The sequence below is a fragment of the Haliotis asinina genome, chromosome 9 (genome assembly GCF_037392515.1).
Source record: "Haliotis asinina isolate JCU_RB_2024 chromosome 9, JCU_Hal_asi_v2, whole genome shotgun sequence".
Classification (NCBI taxonomy): Eukaryota; Metazoa; Mollusca; class Gastropoda; order Lepetellida; family Haliotidae; genus Haliotis; species Haliotis asinina.
In genome coordinates, this window is record NC_090288.1 from 44,831,949 (window position 1) to 44,853,564 (window position 21,616).

The 21,616-nt window shown below is 42.2% G+C and overlaps 1 protein-coding gene across 1 annotated transcript; it reads right to left on the reverse strand.

Annotated features, from left to right (window-relative positions):
- Nucleotides 1-1,502: 1,502 nt before the first annotated feature.
- LOC137296209 (fibropellin-1-like) lies at nucleotides 1,503-21,373 on the reverse strand. The gene is made up of 12 exons (XM_067827943.1): nucleotides 21,002-21,373; nucleotides 15,184-15,338; nucleotides 14,845-14,977; nucleotides 13,675-13,826; nucleotides 13,070-13,200; nucleotides 11,984-12,106; nucleotides 9,120-10,370; nucleotides 7,623-8,060; nucleotides 6,390-6,543; nucleotides 5,464-5,644; nucleotides 4,580-4,674; nucleotides 1,503-3,691 (listed from the first exon to the last, which is right to left on the reverse strand). The coding sequence occupies exons 1-12, from the start codon at nucleotides 21,041-21,043 to the stop codon at nucleotides 3,565-3,567; spliced, it is 2,982 nt and encodes a 993-aa protein (XP_067684044.1). The 5' UTR covers nucleotides 21,044-21,373; the 3' UTR covers nucleotides 1,503-3,564.
- Nucleotides 21,374-21,616: the final 243 nt, after the last annotated feature.

The following is a 21,616-nucleotide window of genomic DNA, read 5'->3' on the forward strand; positions in this document are numbered from 1 at the left end:
CACTTGAGAGTATTTCGTTCACATGCTTGTCTGTTTGCAGCTGCTTGGTCTAGTTTCATAGTGCCAGCTCATTGAGATACAATGCAGCAGGTAGGGATGAGTAACCCACTGAGACACATTACACTGACACCGAGTCGAGCAGACCGTGGCGTATTAATGCCGAGCGCCAAGCACTGACCATTCGCTTCCCACAGAGGTTACTCAAGTCATATATTCCAACATAACCTCTGTTCTAATACCGTGCGAGTGTTCAGTGTGTTGGGGATTCGTGAGTGGCTGTAAACAGGTTTAGTTGTGCAATCAGCTACGTCGTTTCAAAAGTGATACTTCGCAAAGCCTCGATTATTTCCCTATGCTTCGGGAAAACTAGAACCTCTTCCCCTTCGTGATGCGCAAGAGTTAATTTCTTGTAGACAGAACTCAGACATGTCGTCTTCATCGCCCTTGCTGACAAGGGACAAGTTAGCCATTAAATGTATTGTGTGTCACATCAAAGTAAGTCATCGACAGGGGATGATGTATTTGTGGCCTCACGTTTTATTGCTAGTTTTTCTATTTTGAGTTAAAAAGAATTACCGAATCTATCCTTCGCGATCACATACTGATCGACTAACGATCTAAGTGGATAGTGGATCCAAGTGGATACACCACGTGTTCTGATTGGATAGAAAGAAGAGAGATAAATCGTGTTGCGATTTTTTACCGCCAGGGGATTTTACGATAACCGAGAAATATGACCGCATTAGAACAGGTTACGTGGGAAGATATGGCTCCAGTAACCTGTGGGAAAAGAGTGGTCTTCATGGTGATACAAAGAAAGTACCACCTGACAGAGATGCCAAGGACCACTTCACACAGATGTCGATGCCAACTACCGCTTAATGGATATGCCAAAAACCTATCCATGGGGATGCAAAATGGCACTTCATGGGGATACAATGAACCACTTCATCGGTATGCCACGAACCGCGTTGCTTTTCTTTGTTTTGTTTTGTTTTGTCGTTTAACGCCACATATAGTTTCTAGCTAAATGTAAATATTCTTGTCTGGAAGATCTAATAGAGTGATTGACATCGACCTTCGCAGCTGGTGCATGATGACATGCATTTAACCAAGCCAGTTGGAACCCGATCTGAAGGTCATTTCTAGCCTAGATCTTCACGGGCTCACAGGTTACAACCTCTCCACACGAATCAGCGTTAGCTCGTCACGCCCAACGCCCCGGGGTCGACTTTCCACATGGATACAAAGTGTGAAGCTCATTTTCTGTGTCCTATGCGGCTGTGATATTAATGGAATATTGCTAAAAGAGGCGTAAAATCCAACTCACTTACTCAATCTACTAACAAATCAAACCGGGAAACGAACGGACCATAATCGAAAAATCTGAGATTCGAACCACAGACCGATGAAGCTTCCCACTGTAAAATAGTCAAAAGGAATTTGGGGGTATGTTGCAGTATCATATTAGGACTATGTTAATAATGAAAACAGGAAATGCCTTACGTTTACTTTAGGGGTTTATTTACGTTTTGTTCATGTACGTCAATAGATCATGTTAGCTAAAGGCAGGTATATACAACACTAGCTTGACGATTATGTCTTCCGATGATATATTTGTCGTACCTACAATTTCATCCTCACAAGATTTACACAAAGTAAACAGGTATGAACACAACACGTACAGCAACATATCATAAATGTATAAACATACACAAAATATGACGGTGAAAAGACTAAACACACTTGAACATTGGACATGACCAAAATATTACAAATGATCTACAGCCTAACAAGACAATGTAGAGTAATTAATGTCAAGGTCATTGAAGCACTCATGCCAGGTGTTTAATTTCAGTTATGCATAAATGGTACCCAATATGGCGGTAGATGCATATCTTCGAATGTGTTCAAGTTCCAACTGTTAAACTACATGAACAGCAAACCAAATGAACTGAAGTTTTACTAAATGAAAGCATACATTCGTAAGTCAATCACGTGAGTACCACATGGCAGTATACAATGGTTATATTGACTGTTCAGTCTGATCGCAACTGCTTTGTCTCAAATATAGGTTCACACTTAATTAACAGAAATCAGGCCTCAGCGTACTTAGCATAACATTGACACGTTTCTCCACTTCAGTAAGAGCGGTGGGAGCGCCCAGTGGCCAAAGTGTTCACGCCATTAGTAATAGATTCATGGGTACAGCATAAAGCCCAGTTCTGGTGTCTCCCACATCGATATTGCTGGATTATTGCCAAAATCGGCGTAACACTAAACTCACAGTGCCTTATTCAATAAAATACGGTTATCACGAACTCAAATAACCCACTCATTTAAGTTCGTGACAACCACAGTAGGTTACACGCATTTCGACTGAAACACACAAGTAACCGGGACCCGGTCCTACAAAGCTCTCGAAAGCCTATGATCTCGTAACCTTTCTCGCCGCATTCGTGCCTTATATACTGTACGAATGAGACGAGAAACGTTACGAGGCCCGTGACCACAAAAGCAGTTCGTTATAAAAGCGTTATTTACAAATACAGGTTATTAAATACTCGACTGCTTCCACTGTTGGTTTGCGCCAACAAGAATCTGAGCGCCTTTTTCCCAAAAGACAGTGACCACAATTACGTCAGCATGTCCACAGCCCTGATAGTGGTATACATACATTACACTATTAGTTATTAAACTTTTAACAAGTAGCACTGCTAATGAAACTAGAAAGCAAAGTATGAGTTCCGACTTGACGTAGTCCGTGATATCGAGGCCGGATGATGACTACCAATGAAATCTTTGTATCCACCAAAGAGAAACAGACCAAAGCTTGTCTCGTGTTGACAGAGGCAATGTCAAAATACGTGCACGCGTGCTTAATCACGCATTTTCTCTCAGTCCCGTCGATTAAGAAGATGCACAATTCCCAAAAGATTCATTACATTACATGCGTATCCATCCCGTTAACATCCGGGTCGGTGCTCATGCATTCTGTAAGATTCGTCTCGAGTAATGACAGTCACATGATGGCATTATCTAGATTATTTACAGACTGCTCATATACTTACAGACTCACTCATGTAAATATAGTCACTAACTTCAGTCAACTGTTCTAAACTGCATTTTGCAAATATTCCATATTGCTTAAAGGAACTGATTACAAATGAAGTGATGCATTGTAAACCAAATTCGTAACGTTGGAAAGATTATTGTCATGAATTCAATAAATGATAAAAAATCAGTGAAAATTGGCTATATCTGAACAAACCTTTGCACCAAAACGCAGCTGTTCACATGCACGATTTTTGTACACGTACATGCTTTTGAGCACTTTGATGCAAGATGCTCGTGCATAAGGTTTGCAGTTAGTTCTCTACAGTCAGTGTTCTAAGTCTAATCTTTTGATGGGAAGTATATATTACTAGTTTGTCTCTCATACGAAACAGCATAATAATGTCTTTGGCTTTAATCCTTCAAAAATTGTACACAAAAACTAATGGCAGGTCTCAGGTTCGCTTGCTGGTTGTTGATCGGTAGTCACAGAGCGCCTCCGTTCCTGACCTAGTCTACAGACTGGGCTCTGTCTGCCACGGTAATGGTGTGAGGCTGCATGTAAAGCTGGTTTTCGAAGTGCTGGAAAGCATCGGAGTCACCATTCAACGTCGCCGTCTTGTTGAGCCGACATCGCCTAGTAATTAACATACAAAATGAAAACTACAACATAGATCATATTTGGGATTTCACTTTCTAGCACTTTTTGGTTGAGTCCCATTCGGGATTCGAACCCGCATCCTCACAGTCAGGCACCTACTCGCCAGCACACAAAGCTGCCTAGTCTCAGGTCACGTGACAACCATTCGCTATGAAATGAATGTAAGGAAGTCAACACTAGCCCACCGCAGAGCAGTTTTCTTGACCTGTACCTCACATGTCCTATTTCTGTTGACTTCCAATTCTGAATACGTTTCAAAAGGCTTAAGCAAAGCTTTCTATTCAAAATTGAGCAAAAGAACATTCTAGTCTAACAGAGCTGATATTCTGGTCTGCCAGGTTTGTGTGTCCTGACGAAATTCCTGATAGCCCAGTGCTTTATTTTTTCTCATTTTCACCTTCAAAGACGTAGATACTCATGTTGTTGATCACTGAATTGTCTGGTCCAGACTTGAGTATTTACAGACCCCTGCCACACAGTTGGAATATTGCTGAATGCGGCGTAAAACAACAAACAAAGCAAAGACTCACCTTCTATATCTAACAAAGACTCACCTTCTATACATAACAAAGACTCACCGTCTATACATAACAAAGACTCACCGTCTATACGTAACGAAGGCTCACCTTATATCTGACAAAGACTCACCGTCTATACGTAACAAAGACTCACCTTCTATATCTGACAAAGACTCACCGTCTATACGTAACAAAGACTCACCTTCTATATCTGACAAAGACTCACCGTCTATACGTAACAAAGACTCACCTTCTATATCTGACAAAGACTCACCGTCTATACGTAACAAAGACTCACCTTCTATATCTAACAAAGACTCACCGTCTATACGTAACGAAGGCTCACCTTCTATATCTGACAAAGACAACAACTGCAGTGATGACGAGCAAACCGACTGCTGTCCCAATCACGATCACAACGATGACTGGCATCCCTAAGACCTGAAGACGAAGGAATTAGAACTATCACTAACCTGTTCATGTTCAATTCAAATAACTGCGTGAATTACGTACTTCTATTTTAAAAGATGCCATTAAGGGCGAAGACTGTGAGTGTTACATAATAGGATATACCCACGGCGTTCTGTGAAAGGTTTCCGTACATATTACATAATTATTCATTATAGGAGGGTCGGGGGAAGCATGATTTTACGTCCCTTTCAGCAATATTCTAACAATATCACGACGAGGACACCAGAAATGGGCTTCAGCTGCTGATGTATGGCCGAGTTTGGGCCTTGCAAACCGGTGACCGAACATATGCGCAACGAACCCATGGAGCTATGCTGAACACCTTAACTGGCTGAATCAAAGTGCAACATATGAGTTTTGGAACCTTACTGTTCTGAAGCGGTACCTGAGATAGAATTGTAATTAAAACGTTCATTCGACAAAGCCCAGTGTGATATTGTCAGAAGAACCAAGAACAATGTAAACCCAAATGGCCCTTGCTTTCTTGAAAAACATTCCGTATTAATAGGCCGGGGTGGGAATTAAGTGAGCGAGTTAGATTTTACTCCGCCCGCTTTTGGCATTATTCCAGCAATATCACACCATGGGACACCAGAAATGGGCTTCAAACACTGCAACCATATCGGGAATCGAAACCAGGTCCATGGCTATACAAGCGGACGCTCTAACCACTAGGCTACCCAACCGCCCTCGGTTGGGCTGAAACGCTCGCTTGTTCGCTGAATAATAACTGTTACAATAAAGCTAGTTGCATCTAACCTGATGGCCAGTCTGAGCTGATGAAGTTGACATCGGGAATCTGGAGCCCAGATACAGCTTGTGGGAAAAACCATCAAAGAGATTTTCAGTGGGTATTTTCTGGCAAATCGCCTTCATCTTGGACGTGTCCAGTAACTGACCATCAACAGTGATGGCCGGAGTGACCTCGGTGACCAGACCTCTGAGCAATGCAATGAAACATGGTTGTTGAGTAATGGTCTAGTATTCTCATGATAAAACACGTTAAGAGGCTGAAGGTTGGGGATCAGATTAACTATCTCAGTTTCACCAACGTGGAACTTGTTTTTTCAATAATTTTTCGATAATTAAGGCATGTCACCATTGGTTAACCAATATTGTCAACAGATAAATAACATGGAAACATTCTCGACCGAAGATACGTTTCGTAAGATTGTTTGTTTTTTGTTGAACGTTGCACGCAGCAATATTCCAGCTATAGTGGCGGTTTGTAAATAATGGCATCTGATCCAGGCAATCCAGTGATCAACACCATTAGCATAAATCTACTCAACTCGGTTAGATGGCATGTGTCAACCAAGTTAGAAAGCCTCACAACGCGATCTCTTTAATCGCCTTTAGGACAAGCATTGTGCGACATCACAACTTTCATCGCTTCTATCGCCCTAACCTAGGGCAGAAGGTGTGTCACTTGTAGGAGTAATTTTAATGGACGTTGATTTTAGCCTCAAAGAATATAATGGGTCAAGGGTAATTACCACGTAATAACCTTGAATATCGAGGATGGTAACAAATTTGTATTAAATCTGCACAGATTGTAAAAATATCTACCTCGCCAAATAGATAGGAATGTACAGGCCATCGGACACTCAACTGTTGATTAATTATTTTTTTAAATACATTGAAACAGTCGTCAAATGAAGTGTAAAAAAACAAAATTCCCTTACCCTTTTTCGTCTTTGAAATACGCAAACTGACTACTGACGCTGAAATTACCAGTCAGATCAGCGTAGTTTCTGAGCATGTGAGTCAGCTCTTCGTGAAATATGTCCTCTTCTTTCGATCCCAATTTCCCCTCGAGATAAAGTGGGAAACAAGAATCTGAAAACATAACGAGTAAATGTTCGGATGTGTTTAAGATGTTCACATAACTTGCCAAATATGTCTTAATGAAATTGATAATCATTTCATTTTGTATGAGAATATTCAAACTTATTTTTCATCACAAAAGATACGATATTAACGAACAAAATTAATATCGATAATCGGGCTGTCGGATAGCCAGTGGTTGAAGCGTTTACTCGTCACGTCGAAGACCCGGGTTCGATTCCTCGGGGGATATGGGTACAATGTGTGAAGCTGATGTCCCCCACTGTGATATTGCTGGAATGTTGCTAAAAGCAATCGATTATCGTTAACAGTCTGTTCTATCATCAATATTTCCGATTATTGATCATTTTAAGCAGCCTTGCCACGATACACTGTCTTGTTTCAGAGGTACCAGCTCATTTATTGAGTGAGTGAGTATAGTTTTACGTCGCACTCTGCAATATTCCCACTTTTCGGCGGCGGTCCGTAAATAATCGAATCTGGACCAGACAATCCTGTGATCAACATCATGAGCACGATTTGGAAACGATGACATGTGTCAATTAGCGAGATTGACCATCCGATCCCGTTAGACGCCTCTTACGACAAGCATGGGTTACTGAAGATAAATTCTATTCCGGATTTTATATGCGTTAAGGCATCACCATGGGTGATTGGTTAATGAGCGGGATAGTATGCTTGTTCAAAGTTCTTTTTCGTTCAAAACACAAATCGATTATTACAGGTCAGCATGATCTAGATGAATGCAACGTAAAACAATATTCACATCAAAAGTGTTGTTCCAACAGCAAGCTTTGCAGCAGGGTCATGTCAATGTTAGGCCACTTCACTGCCCCTATACACTTTTAGTAACTTGTTTCATAGTTACGAGCAAGACCAAAACCCCAAACTATCGGTCATATCACAAACTGTGTAATAACAGTTCACTCGTCACCAGGGTTCGATTCCAACGTGTGATTCCCAGTTTGCTACTCACTCACTCTTTCATTCAAGTATTGATTAAATACAAATACTAAAACAAACACTAATATTAATACCTACTCACAAACATTCACATCGTGTCTACTCACCAGGAGGCGCTGTCTTCTCTTCCGGAGTAGAGACACTTCCGGTCCAGACAGTGCTCGTGGCCAAACTCTCAGTCCAGCTACTGGCCAACGTGGGCCAGATCATAGAGGTGGTCTCCGGGCTAGTGTGTGCAGTCTTCGTAATCGTGAAGGCAGGTATACTAGTTGTCATACTGATGTCAGTGCTTGGCTGTAACGCCGGGGTGGGTTTGAGACTGCCTTCTATGTCCATACTCCTATCAACGACGTTAGAACCTCTGGGTGACGTTACAGTGGAGGCTGTGAAAGACGCTGTAGGGGAGTTTGTGTCGCCGTGTACAAGCCTTGTTGTGGACACACTGAAGGTGAAAGTACGGGAAGAGGTCGCTGTTATACCCTGTGTGGAGAGTTGAGGGTTTTCGGGCATCGAGGAAGCGGGAACAAGAATTTCGCAACGTGTCCCTGCAAAGAAGGAAAGATACAAGTGAGAGTGACTTGGATCTGAAATCCCGATTAGGTTAGTATAATAAATATAGATCCTGTCAAGACCATTCTGGTCCAAACCGTTCCTATTCTCACAAATTCTACAATATTTGCCGATCAGGAATGTAGGATTTATGTCACTCCCAGTGATGCTCCTTCCGTTTGAAACCCTCCACTGACGTATGAAGTATGTAAGGCAAGTTATGCTGGCTTGCAGTACGTAACGTTGACGTATTCACTTGCAGCATCAATGACACAGATGCACATTTGCCCCACGTAAACTTCAAGGTCTTAGAGAAAAGGAGAAGCAACAAGATTCATAAAGATTCATACAGGCCGTTGGATAAAATGTATACCGGCAGCAATAAGTCTAGAGAAGTAGGTACGTTTAGAAGCATTCATACCATTCACTGGTTAAGGAGGTAAATACAGGCAATAGATTGAAAGACGTTATACAGGTGGTTTATTAATAAGACGCATTCATGTTGGGGTTTAGAAGAGCCGTTCATTGGTTAAGGAGGTGTGTACAGGCAGAAGGTTGAAATAAGTTATACTTCGTTAAGAAGATACGTCCATGTTGTGATTTAGAAGAAGAACCCAAGCCGTTCATTGGTTAAGAAGGTGTGTGCACACAACAGGTTGAAAGACGTTATGCGGGTCGTAGGTTAAGACGATGCATTCAAGTTGTGGATTAAAAGAACCCAAACCGTTCATAGGTTAGAGACATACATACAGAATGAAGTTTGACAGAAGTCATGCAGGTCATTGGATTAGAAACTGCATACTGATGAGAACTATGTAGATATCTTTAGATATCTTTATTCACCATCGAATATATCTCTGTAATGTTTGCCTTGTTAGAGGCAGGATATTTTGCATGACTCGATTTAAGATACCGTAGACTCAAGGATGAGCCATAGCTTTGAGCGTGTTTCAGGGAAACGAACGCACTTTTCTTTTAGATGGAGTTATTTTCATTTGAATTGTTCCTCGAGGTCGAGTCAGTGAATTTGTTCAAGACAATTGGCTGAAGCTTACCTTTATAAAACTCTCCACAAGTGCACTGAAAGGATCCTGCCTTATCCACGCAGATTCCGTTGTTGAGACAAGGATTCGATGAACATTCATTGATGTCGATCTCACAAAAGGGTCCCGAATAACCTTCCATACATCTGCACGTCACGTTATTCACCAAATCAACGCATGTACCGTTGTTCAGACAAGGGGAAGATGCACATTCGTTGATCTGGACTTGACATGTGGGTCCTGTGAACCCTCGAATACAACTGCACGTGAACGCTTGTCCGACATTGATACAGGTGGCGCCGTTCAAACATGGCCGACTCACGCAGGGGTCCTCTGTTTCACATAGCTTACCGGCATAGCCGGACGGACAGATGCATGTAAAGTCAGTGATATTCGTGCGGCAGATTCCGCTGTTACGACATGGGTTCGACTTGCATGGATCCGATCTATTTTCGCAGTATTCGCCTTCGTATCCATCGGCACATTTGCACGAGAACGCGTTCAAGCTATCAGAACACTTTCCGCCATTTTGGCAAGGGGCAGAGGCACATTCATCTACATCAATCTCGCAGTTGTTGCCAAGAAATCCTGATGCGCATGAACAACGATATCCGTCAACGTGGTCCACGCAGGTAGCGTTGTTCTCGCATGGATTACTTGAACACTCGTTGATATTCACCTCACAAGACCGTCCGGTAAAACCTGCTGCGCATGCGCAAAGATAGCTGTTCACGTCGTCCATGCAGACACCGTTGTTGACGCAGGGTTTGTCAACACAGTCATCGATGTTCTCCTCGCAGAATGTTCCAGTGAATCCAGCAGCGCATGTGCAACTGTAACCGTTGACGTCATCCACGCAGGTCGCGTTGTTCTCGCATGGATTACTTAAACACTCGTTGATAATCACCTCACAAGACCGTCCGGTAAAACCTGCTGCGCATGCGCAAAGATAGCTGTTCAAGCCGTCCACGCAGGTAGAGTTGTTGATGCAAGAATTGCTCAAACAGTCGTTAATGTTGACGTCGCATAGTCGCCCGGTGAAGCCATTCAAACACAAACACTCGTATGCCCCCGGGTAGTCCACGCATGTTCCTCGATGTTGACACGGTTGACTCAAGCACTCGTCCCTGTCCATTGCACACCGTGGCCCCTCCCACCCGATTGGGCAGTCACACCTGTATCCCCTGCCGGTGTCCTCGCAGAGCCCACCGTTGCTGCAGGGGTTTGACAGACACGGGTTGATTCTTGTCTCACATCGTTCACCTACAGAACATGGATATACCGCGCGTTATAGTGAGGTGGGTGACAGGTACCTAATGTGGTATGTCCTTATGAACGGTATGGATGTCTAAACTTCAACCTGATAAGGGAGAGGAAACACGAGGTCGTGACCAGCACTACAAACGTGACAGTACTCAACATTCTGATATATATCAGCGCAGTGAACTTAGGAAAATGATTAAGGGGATACATATTAATTGTTTTATGCTGATGGAGTATGTGCAGAAGGAGTAGCTACCATTATGAAATTATCTTGCTGAAAATGTCGGGCAAACCCTCAGTACCATCTAAATATAAAGCTTTGCAGCTTATATGGCTTAGACGAACAAAACTGGCTTGCTAAGCTCCTGTCGGAATAAATCGCACTTCTGCGTGCAAATATAATGTTATCAACACAGTTTACTAAGTGATTTCGTAAAACAACGTAATTATAACTCACTTTAAAGCCATACAACAATGTCAAGCAAGTGTCGTGAAATGCCATTCGTAACACACTTAATTCGATCAAAACTACCCTAGGATATTGCTGAAAAAAGATTTTCCGTATTTCTTTATTTTATATTAACGACATATGTTAGTAACATCCTGCGAGAACACAACTTGAGGATTCGGAGTTCTTGTTTAACGTATTTTCAGAGATTATGCTTATAGCGGGACATTTGACAGTAAATCTGCTCCTCACGTCTCTCGCCAAATCACGGTCATGTATGTTGATATTAACGGCGAAGATATGAGGATCTGCATCTGACGCCGAACACAGGGGATGCAGTGGTATCCGTGATTGCATCCTCTGCTTGAAAAGGCGCCCTCGGTATATTCTTTCTCTTCATCATTTACACAGCCTCAGCAATATCACAGGAATATTGCTGAGTGCGACATAAAACTAAACTCACTCACTACTGTATTGCATTAAACAACATACAAACAAATACTTTCAAATTTCAACTGACTTCAAAATCCTGATTAAAATCATTCGTCACTCATCGCCCCTTTCTCAGTGTAAGTAAACTCAGGCTGAATATAAATACTGAACCTAAGTTTGCTAACACTGAACCCTTTCAGTAACCAGCAAGAAAACTCTTCCCTTACCACCTCGAATGTGTGTATGACTTAAAGTATATCCTTCACACACACACACCCCTCCATCCGTAAAATTAAGATGCATAGAATGGGTATAGTGTGTGAGACCCATTTCTGGTGTCCCCGACAGTGATATTGTTGGAATATTGCTAAAAGCGGCGTAAAACTAAACTTATTCACTCACCCTCCTTAAAAATCAGCTTGAGTGAAAGAGTGAGTGTGGTTATACTCCGCGTTTATTAGTATTCAAGCAACTTAAGTGAAAGACCTGTTTGTGTTCAAACATGAAAATGACTTTGTAGGGTTTTTTTTACGTGTTAGGACAGCCTAGGACCGTGTGTTCGATTCCCAAAACCTGCATCCTGTCTGACTTTCGTAATACTGTTCAAGGGACGATGAACTACATTCACTCACACACTCACTCGCTTCACCGAGTGCGTTGTTGATGATGATGAATTGGAGATTTTACGAGCGCTTTCCGACATGATGTATTAAGGAATTTAATTACTACTTACCCGTGAAGCCATATGGGCAGGCACATATATATCCTCGGTGTTTGTCGATACAGGTGGCTCCGTTTTGACACGGGCTGCTGACGCAGTCGTCCACGTTCACCTCACAATTCACGCCGTACCAACCTGAAACGGGAACAGCATCATACACTCATATAACTGTTCTCGGCATTTAGGGTAGTGTCAGAAAACATATTAGTCTAATTCACACACACCAACACACACGCAGTGCACCTCACTTCACCTCACCTCAGCCTACCAAACCCAATCTACCACATCCCACCCCGCCTCACTCACCTCACCTCACCTCACCTCACCTCACCTCACCTCACCTCAACCTAACCAACCCAACCCAACCCAACCCAACCCAACCAACCCACCTCACCTCACATCAACCTACCAAACCCAACCCACCACATCTCACCTCGTCTGACTCACTTCACCTCACCTCAACCTACTAAACCCAACTCACCTCACCTCTACCTACCAAACCCAACCCACTCACATCTCACCTCACCTTACCTGAACCTACCTCACCTCAACATACCAAACCCAACCCATCACATCTCACCTCGTCTCACTCACCTCACCTCACCTCACCTCAACCTACCAAACCCAAGCCACCACATCTCACCTCAACCTACCAAACCCAAGCCACCACATCTCACCTCACCTCACCGCACCTCAACCTACCAAACCCAAACCACCACATCTCACCTCGCCTCACTCACCTCACTTCATCTCAACCTACTAAACCCAACCCACCACATCTCACCTCACCTCACCCACCTGACCACACCACATATCAATTCACATTACCTTAACCCACCCAGTGCTTGACTTCAACACATCCAACACCATCCCATCCCATCCCATCCCATCCCATCCCATCCCAACTCACCTCACCTCACCTCACCTCACCTCACCTCATCCAAACCTCACCTCATCCAAACCTCACCTCACATCACACCAACCCCACCCCAACCTTACCCCAACCTCATCTCACCTCCACCTACCAAACCCCAACCCACCACATCACACCTCGCCTCACCCAAAACAACAGTACTTAAACAGATGTAACTGCTATACCTGGTGTGCAGATCTTGGCTCCTGTGTACGGGTGGCACGTGTACCGCCCTTTAGTACTCGCTGAACAGAACACTGCGCACTGTTGACCGTAGTAGTTTGGATCACAGTAAGATCGCATCTCAACCAGCAGACTGAAACAGAGGTTAACTGTTGGATCGGCATTCTTGACGTTGGTGCGTTAAAAATTAACTTTATGAATGTCAACTTCATTTTTATTGCACAGAGCGATGTTTCTATATAGATTCTTACACAATGCCCTGTATAGAAATTGTCATCCATTTCGTATCAGTATCACATTACATATATCCGGACATGACTAAATCCAGACGCACTATAGAGTGAGTGAGTATGATTGAAAATCGCTTTTAGCAATATTTCTGTAATAAAACCAGAAATGGGCTTCACACATTGTACCCGTGTGGGGAATCGAACCCGATGTGAATTTGGCGTGAGGAGTGTACGTTTAAACCACAAAACTACCCGACAACCCCCGATTCACCAGAAACGATAGCATCCATATAACTATGTTTTCATTGTAGTGATACAGTATACAACGGGACCGGCACTGTGCGTTGCTTTTCGGTCTATAAAATATGAATACACACGCGGTTCTCCTTCGGATCAGCAGTCGAACCGGCAAGGAACCAGCCTCAGTAGGACTTGGGTTCAAGGCCGTGTCTTTAACCAGTAAGTCGACGAAGTCGTGTGCGTTGCTACTATCCACGTCCCATATTCCAACCTTGATTCGAAGTTTGGGCTGATAGAAACAGATAGTTTTACTCTTAAAAATCATTTAGGGATTGAACAAACAATTCTAAACAAAGAAAGATTTTGTCGAAGTAAGGTACACGGAAGTACACATATGGACGTCTCCGAGCACCTTAGTGATGACACACCTGTAAGAAGACAATAGTGGACACATCCGAACACTTGAGTGAGGACAGACTGTAAACAGGACAATAGTGGACAATAGTGAACACTTGAGGAATGGCACATCTACAAACAGGACAATAAGAGACATATCTGAACACCGGAGTCATAATAGACTGAAACACGACAATAGTCGACAAATGACCTATATGATTACTTTACACAGAAAATGCCTAGGTCAAGGTCACAATAACCCTATACCGCGTGAGTCCACTACAAACGTCAAGTACCGTCTGACAGATCCCGCTCCTAGATGAAATGAGACAACTTATCACACTTTGAGGAATGTTGTCCCTCTCGGTCTCAAGTACTTGTGCAAACTGTTACAACATCTGTTTAAAGGATGATGCTGTTCTCGAAGACATATTATTCTGCCCGCGCGTGTTCTTTTGCGCTAAAATCTGGCTACCCAAAGAGAGGACAAGACCACACGGTCCGAACGGTGTATGTTATGTTCAGAGCTGAAACAAATCTGCGATCCTCCCATAAAGTGAGTGAGTTGGGTTTTACGCCAGTTTTAGCAATATAAAGGCGGGAGACATCGGAAATGGCCTTCACACGGTACCCTTTGTGGGGTATCGATCCCGTTCTTTCGGCGTGACGATCGAGCGCTTTAACCACAAGGCTGACAGTGTGGGAGATCGATGCCCACATTATTTCTCCTCCACCGCCAAAGTTGCCACCCTTCCGTACAGAGTTCGCTTCGTAGTGTTCATTTTGATTTGGTTACTTCCTGGTTACATCCTGTTACATCGAGTAAAAAGTTGGACATTTTAACCTTTAATGATTAGCGAGACAAAACACACAAACATTATACAACCATTATTCTTCCCTGCCTTTCTTACCGGAAATGACGTAATGCGAAACACAATGGGGTTCCGGACGCCCCCGATATCTGTCCGGAATGTGATCCTATCCTGATCTCTGACCTCGCCTGTCACAGCCCGTCCATACTGGCATTGTGAGAGATCCATGGAGCTAAAAGAACAGTTAATGCAATTATACGACATGAGATTGACATGGACATTACAGGAAAATAGAAAACACTATTTAGTTCTTGAAGGAATACTCCATGAAGGTTTTCCTCTCCATGGGGAGACGGATCCAACAGTTTCAGGAGCGTCAGGTTCGCGTGGGACAAACACATACATCGCACACAAACACCACACACAGCACACACTTACCCGTAAACAGAATTCAGACAAATGGTGAACTGGTGATCACACGCGGAATGTTTCAAGAAAGAGAACCCGTCGCAGTAGTTGCCGTTGCTGCCCCTGCCTCCGGGGTTGTTGAAGGACAAGAGACGGAGGGACAGTCTCCCCGATCCACATACCATCTGGCAAAGAAACAATAATTCAAACATTGCCAAGGAAAATGGTCCTGTATGAGATCCAGCTTTCTGAAAAACATTTTACAGCTCGATATCGCTATACAAAGATCTGTGGAGATATTTTACGCTACTCATTATACGTCACATTTGCAGATAAAGAAAATGGCTGATGCATTTTCTTGTTATAGAAGATGTCAATCAGGATATGACGTCATATCACTTGGTTCTTCATCACATGAATGGCATGAATGTAAAACACAAATATGTATTATTTTCAATTAGTGCAATGTTTTGTGTACATGCATTGAGCAGAACATCATAAATGGAACAACCCGCAGGGAACAGCCTGTGTCAACTGGAGTACGCCTGGCAGTCAAGACTTTGCCTTGCACGCGCAATACACGCGCTATCGGAGACAGGTTTTGTTTGGTTTTTGTATTTAAACCTACATGTCACAAGTACTATGAATTCACACCAGGTTCTGACTACAACTGCGCTTCGATGACGTAGGTGCTATAATGTGACAAGACATTATTATTGGCAACTGTTCTTCTTCTTCCAGGAGAGCTGATAAGAGATGTTTTGGAGGTTATCCATTTAGTCATTAGGGGGTGGTGGGCAATGGGTGGTGGGTTTGGGGTGGGGAGAATGCTGATGTATGGGTGAAGCTTTTCAGGTGTCGTTTTCTTTGTGTTTACATGTGTTACGTGACGGGGTTGCCTTTGTTGTGTTTTTTTTTCTTTTCTTTTCTTTTCTTTTGTTGTTCTAGTGCTTTTTCTTTGTTTTTATCAATCTTTATGCAGTACTTAAAAGGGCCACAGGTCTATTGTACATTTAAAGATTACATTAGTTTTGAAGATTATTCAGCCAAACAAATCGCCGTATAAACGTTTCGTATGACTCTCATGAATTATTTATTGAAACCTACAGATATGCAGGTATGCAGGTATACAAAGAGATAACGGGGTATTTCAATTGTGTAATCAGAATATTGTTGAGAACGAATTACATTTCCTTCTAATCTCTCGTGTATATACGACACTACGAACGAAATACCTAAAGCCATATTATTATAAGCATCCAAGGGTAAGAAAATTATTTTCAATACTTTTATTCATATATTTCGGTATAGTGCACAACCAAAACAAACCCGGCCAATCCATGTCACACAATGCTCTACTGTTTAAACACCTACTGAGAAATTTTGGATTCCTCGAGAATACCTTTACGGGCAAAATTTTATATCGTAAAAATCCACTATGAGTAGTTACATCCTGAGTACTACAGTTGCCAGCATTTCACAGAATTAGCATAACACTGTACTAGGGATGTTGCGAATTCGGAGAAGTCGGTCGTGAAGAGATCACATTCGCTACGAAGAGATTCCGTGTATGCTAAAATTGCCAATAATCATTGTTAAACGTCTACAATATCCCCTCACAATGGACAAGTGCACTGCCACACACATTTCTCCTCCGGTTTCATTTCCTTGAATCCAACTCATTCTTGACGATCCAGGATATAATAAAGAGGGGTCTACGAGATTGAACAATCAGGTTCGCTGACCTGGTTCTTGCGTATCGGAATCATATGACTGTCTGGTTCGGGTCAGTTGAATATTTGTTATATATGGCGTTAACCAACAAATAAAAAGAACTTTGAATTCTTACATTGTATGTATAGTGCGCATAGATTTTCTTGAAAAACCCACATATAAAATAAATATAGTTCATATTTATCTGTAAAGTCTGTGGTGCCATGTTGTCAACATAACTGATGTGCTGGCCTGAACCCTTGTGCGTCATCAGGTGGAAATCCACCCGACATGCATTTATCAAGAAACGAACAGTATTAAAAAATCATTATTTTATCCCTTGAAATTAGTTCCCATCATAAGTAAACCTTTTGCCCCTTGCATATAATTGGTTTACAAAAATACTTACAATATGACAAAGAATGTCCTTTCAAAGAGTAACTGACAAAGATCTGTACATTGGTCACCACTCGGCCCTTTACGTAAGCTCCAAGAAAAACAATCCCAAGCAATCGTCACTGAAACTATCGCTGCACATATTGAGCATAAGACACTGTGTTAAAAGACAGCAATAAATATTGAAAAACGTGACCAGTTTTAATTATTTTTTGAAACAAAAATGAAAAATCTTTCACAAGAAATTAATCATCCAATCACCGCTGTCAGATGACGCTGACTCACCCAACCAAAACGTCGGAATCTGGTTTGAGGTAGCATAACCTTAAACGGTATGGGGACCCCGTATTTGGTCAGTTTTCCCTTTCGGAAAAGTGAAAATGATTTTCGCCATATACTGCACAATAGGAGCGTTTTTCGCATCGTTTGACAAATGTTTACATAACTGACTTATAATGTCAACTCTCTGTCCGTCATTCCACTCGATAATCCCAAGTAGTTTTCGTCTACTAGGAATTGCTTCACAAGGATTTCACAAGAAATAAAATAAGATTTTAAAAATGTTGTAACAAAACAAAAAAAGACCATAGTAAACGTACGTTTTACCTTATCTCAGCACTGTCTGAATATCGTTTAAAGACAACAATGCCCCTTGACACTAATTATACTTTTCACTCACATTAGTTTTTAAATCAGAAACGAAATCAAATATCATCCGTCTGGTAGTTCAGTTATACATTCATAATTCATGGAATCCCACTGACCCCAATTCTCCAAATTCACGTGTACAACAGAAAACAAAACTTGACATTTGTGTAGGAATATCCCTCACTTGACCTCAATGTAAGCCGCCTGATCGAGTACGAGGTTAAAGGTTAAGGGTCACCTACAGAAACGTCCATTGTGGAACTTGTTGAAGGATGACAAGGCTCAGAGTGACCATCACTCTCTCTCCTTGAACACAAGCATCCACTCGGCTTACTGGAAGTGGCAAATTCATCCTGGATGTAAGCTCCACATGTCAGTATAAAGGACATGTTGAAGAACCTGAATGTAATGTACAGCTTCAAACGTTTACAGCCAATGTCACTTTGTCGGTATTGTACATATACACTACGTCCTGATCGGTTGGGTGAGTGAGTTGAGTTGTACACAACTTTTAGCAGTATTCCAGCAATATCACGGCTGGGGACACCAGAAACGGACTTCACATATTGTAATCATGAAGGGAACCCGAACGTTTTAACAACAAGGCTACCCCCACCGCCCCTGTCGGTAATGTGAGTGAGTATGGTTTTACGTCGCTTTAGCACTATTCCAGCAATATCATGGAGGGGGACACCGGAAATTGGTCTCACACACTGATCCCATGGGGGGAATCAAACCCAAGTCCTCGGCGTGACGAGCAAATGCTTTAACCACCAGGCTACCCCCAACTCCCCGACTTGACTTTAACGTTTCATCAAGGTGATACACCTCTGAAGGTGCAAATGATTCAGCATGAAGATGCGACATATTTTCTATGGTAGGTGGTCGCGGACCGGAGAACCTATGGCAAACAATGGAGCCTATCCCTACGAAACAAGAGGGAGCATTCTGATCGCATGACGATGGCATGGTTATGTAGGTACTACCTATGTTCACCTCTAGGGGTGACTGAGGAGGGACAGCTGTTGCGATAGCGACAGTCTATTGCAACATACTATTGCTCAATGAATCTGCAAGTCTACACCCGAACATTCTGTACTTTGCGCTGCACCTTTATCGAAGGAAGTCAATCACAAAACTATCGATTGTCATACAAACTATTGATGCATTTCTGCGATCGATTAATTGCCATCGGAGACTCAACAACTGCAATCCATCGATAGTCGGATGCATCGTAACTGTCCTGTAAATAACCATTATAGGTGGTTATTCATCACTTTCCTATGGATTCTTAGAGGGGACATACTGTTACGCTTCTTCTACAAATCTTACACAGGGCGATAATTCGACAACGAGAAATCCTTTGACCTTGACAATTGTTGAATTGTCATCCTTTGGATGAATTGATTGATATCATTCAAAATGCGACAAATGGCCAAAATGTTGCGTTATTGCATATGTCGTACGACAATGTCCCTTCTAGGACTCCATACTTCCCTGAGTTTTTAAAAAACAACAACCCATGAACTGTCAAATACTTTAAACCAGTATGACAGGTGATACTGCCATAATATATACAGTGTTGAAATAATTATGATTTGGGGGTTTATTTCTAAATATTTATAATGTTTGGTATCATGCCTGTTTAGCACCGCACTCAGCCTTAGTCCAGCTACATGGCGGCGGTTTGTAAATAATCGAGACTGGACCAGACAACCCGGTTATCAACAGCACCAGTCTAAGTAAACTTAGTCTCCGTGTATTTCGTTAGACTCCACCACTGAGTCTAACAAAACCTGGTAGAAGGTCGCGTCAGGTAACCTTTGAGCGACCAATGACCGTCCAATCAAATGCGAGACGGTAAAACAGATCTAACCAATCAGACAACGGCTACTATTTGGGGATCGGAGGGGCTTTCAAAGTATTCAGGTCACTGACAACGATCTCAACACAAACAAAAATCCGCTTATAACACAATTATTTGACCTGTAGTATATACGATAGGGGGTTTCTGTTGACAGAGTTACCATTAGCTAATATTTCCGCAAAATGAAATCCTTGAATATTGCCCAAAACACCATTTTCAGCGACTGTTTGCTCACCGTTGTCATGGTTGTACGTACGCCGTTTGCATCACCCAGAAGCGAGCGTACGCTAAATAGCATTCGGAATCGTTCGGGTACGAACCTTATCGAGATAAAAACTTCAAAAGGTATGTGCGTATGTGTTCGGGTTCGGTTCACTACATGGGTACAATGTGTGATGCCCATATTTTGGTGTGATATTGCTTAAAAATTGCTAAAAGTTGCTTAAAAACTAAACTTACTTACTCACTCAGCCATGCAGAGTTGAGACACGATACTAACAAAAGAACGTAAGTTAAGCATTCTAACGCTTTCATTCATGTAACACGTCAACATTCTTGTAGCACGTTGACGTTACGTTATAACATAACGTTTAACATCACAGCTAAGGCCTAGTAAAGCAAGCTAACTTCACAAACATTCACTGACTTGATAAAGGAGTAAGATTTATCAAGTAAGGAATAAACGTCGAGTTCATCAAGCTGCCATACGCGACATTTTGGGGGTCTTACCCGTCCTTTTATTCCTTGTAAAGACTAAGACGATTGTGTGTTTAGTAACTGAAGTGAAATATGAAACATAGTAACTTCGCTGGGATAAACATAGTAACTTCGTTAGGAAACATTGTAACTTCGTTAGGAAACATTGTAACTTCGTTAGGATAACCATTGTAAGTTCGTTAGGATAAACATTGTAACTTTGGTAGAATAAACATTGTAACTTCGTTCGGAAACATTGCTATTTCGTTAGGATAAACATTGTAAGTTTCTTAGGTTAAACATAGTTACTGACAGTATTTATGTATCAAGTACCGCTGTATTAAACAGAATTTGCTCGGTCGCTTGACCGTCCTCCTTCAACACATCAGATCGTTGTATCATCAATCATCAACTAATAATTCGCTGTTTTCAAAATCAGTTTGCTTTCATTCCTTTCAATTTGTTCCTTATAACTACATGTACTGTATCTGCATTTAAAATAGGTAAAATAGTCAAAAGTCCACTTACCGTAAATCCAAAAATGAATACAAGGAGCTGTTCTCGAACCATTGCCGTGGGAGATGAACTAATTTAACAGCACTCAACACAGTGGAAATCCTCCCAGGACATATGCAGTTCAAGGTCGGGAGTGTTTTCAGACAGACTGTAGATGTGATTACGGTTTTCTTTTGTCGTTTTGTTATATACGCTAAAGAGTACATTCAGGAACACCCAATCACATCCAAGCCTCCATGTTTATAAAGCTGATATTTCCTTGAGCGGTGCGTACATTTATCACGGTTGTCTGGGGCATCCTTGGATTCGTTGTAAGATAATGAATGACAATGTTAGACAACGTCTCGGCTATTAAACCCCCACACTGGGATGTTGCAGTGATGTGAAGTAGATAGGAAGTAAATTAACGGCAAGTGACGATTTGTCCTACACGAGCGTTGATAGGTGAACAATGTGAGTGTAGGGGTTAGTCGTGTGGATGATATACGGACTGCCTGTGACGCCTGGCGGTGACAGATGGAGATCCTTCTGTTCGGTAACAGTATAAACAATAAACAATATATTTGTGCTTTGTTTTGACTTGACAAACGTTTGGGGGCATTCTTAGTAATGTACGATAGAATATAC